Source organism: Sinocyclocheilus anshuiensis, unplaced genomic scaffold (genome assembly GCF_001515605.1).
Source record: "Sinocyclocheilus anshuiensis isolate Anshui unplaced genomic scaffold, SAMN03320099.WGS_v1.1 scaffold68, whole genome shotgun sequence".
Classification (NCBI taxonomy): Eukaryota; Metazoa; Chordata; class Actinopteri; order Cypriniformes; family Cyprinidae; genus Sinocyclocheilus; species Sinocyclocheilus anshuiensis.
This window is the reverse complement of record NW_015555741.1, coordinates 82,329-84,018: the sequence shown is the minus strand read 5'-3', so window position 1 is coordinate 84,018 and position 1,690 is coordinate 82,329. Positions and strand designations below refer to the sequence as shown.

The following is a 1,690-nucleotide window of genomic DNA, read 5'->3' as shown; positions in this document are numbered from 1 at the left end:
TATATAATACAATATATGATACAATATAATCAAATATGTATTATATATTTAAAATATATAAAAAAATGTCTACAACAAAATAATACAAATATTTGATCATATTTATGCTTATTTTATAACTATTTTTTTAATAAATATACATACAACACTATATACATTTTCATATTAATTACATTAAATAAAATATCTTTTATTATTAAGATACAAAATAATGCATGTACTTAAATAATATTTCAATAATGTCTTGCAAAAAGCAGTATTCATCGGTGTACAGATGAGAGTACTGATGTAATGGTTATGTGGGTAAGGAAACAAACAGAACTGACCAGATGAAGCTGCTCCTGGGTTGATGGTCGGACACAGAGGGGTTGTTGGAGAACTGAAAGGCCGTCCTGATGGCGGTTGTGGTGTGTTTGCCGTATTGAACTCTGAAGGTGAGGTAAGCCGACGGAACCGTATCGCCCAGATACTCAGACAGTTTACAGGTGATCCGCTCTCCGAAGCTCTCACTGACAGACAGGAAGAACACAAAATGAACCAAAAAGGGCAAATCCAATGAAAATGACAGAAACGACATTTGCCATGATGCACTCACACTCGGCAGGGCACATCGCCCACCATGATTTGAAGGTCTTCTTTTGAAGCGGTATTCAGGTTCATCCCAGTGATAGTGAGGATGGTTCCTCCTGCTTTAGGACCTCGTTCAGGAGACATGCTCTGTGCTACAGGGTCCTACAGAGACAAAGATCACATATTACATTATATATATTTTAGTAAACTAATATCACACACACGATTTTACATAAATAATATAATGAATTATTCATTAATATAAACTGCAATATTGAAATAATAATGTGCACAAAAGCTGCAAATACCCAACAATGACAGAGCCATCCCATGCATTACCATCTTATTGTAATGATTACATAATCCCAGGAAATGCATCTGTGTGCTGTCCGAGAGCCGTCAGTCTGCCGAACAAACACACACCACCCTCAGCGTTTCCCCGCGGGAGCGACTGTGACAGCCTATCTCCCTGAAAACTGATGCAATAAACCCTGCTAAAGCCGTCAGCGGTTATAATTATGAGGCCTGCAGGAGCACAAGACCAGTGGCCACACACAAAACAGCCCAGCATTACATGCTGCACGCAGAGAGACGCTCCTGTGGACTCACACAGCAGCAGAGTTTCACTCAATTACTGCGTGGGCAGTGCATGCTGGGTAATGCAGAATCGTGACTTACCCTGTAGGTGAAGCGGACCGTTTTTGTGGATATGCCTTTCTTTCCTCTGCCCACCTCGATTTCCACCTCTCCGGTTTTGTAGAGTTTCGCTGGGCCGATTTCACACACCACACTGCCAGACAAACACACAACAACTACTTTAATTAAAAGATCCAGACACTGAAGTTCTACCAACATTCGTGACCATAAAAATACTATATATATTGCATTACATAGTTCATAAGCAAGAAAATCACTTTTTACAAACTTGCCTTTTGTAGAATTGCAAACTTTTTTGTTTTAATATTTTTTTATGTAAATACAAATAAAAAAATACATTAGATATATTAGATATACATATATAATAAAATAGCAAATTATTACATTTAGCAATTCAAAAAAATGTATTAATTTGTATTACTGTTTACGTGTGTGTGTGTGTGTGTGTGTGTGTGTGTGTAGA

The 1,690-nt window shown here is 37.5% G+C and overlaps 1 protein-coding gene across 1 annotated transcript in view; it reads right to left on the bottom strand.

The window, feature by feature from the left end:
• The window catches only part of plxnb2b (plexin b2b), a 43,348-nt gene that overhangs the window by 18,895 nt on the left and 22,763 nt on the right, over positions 1-1,690 (bottom strand). The window contains 2 exon segments of the mRNA XM_016466822.1: positions 327-509; positions 596-732. Coding sequence (XP_016322308.1) covers positions 327-509; positions 596-732 — 320 coding nt within the window.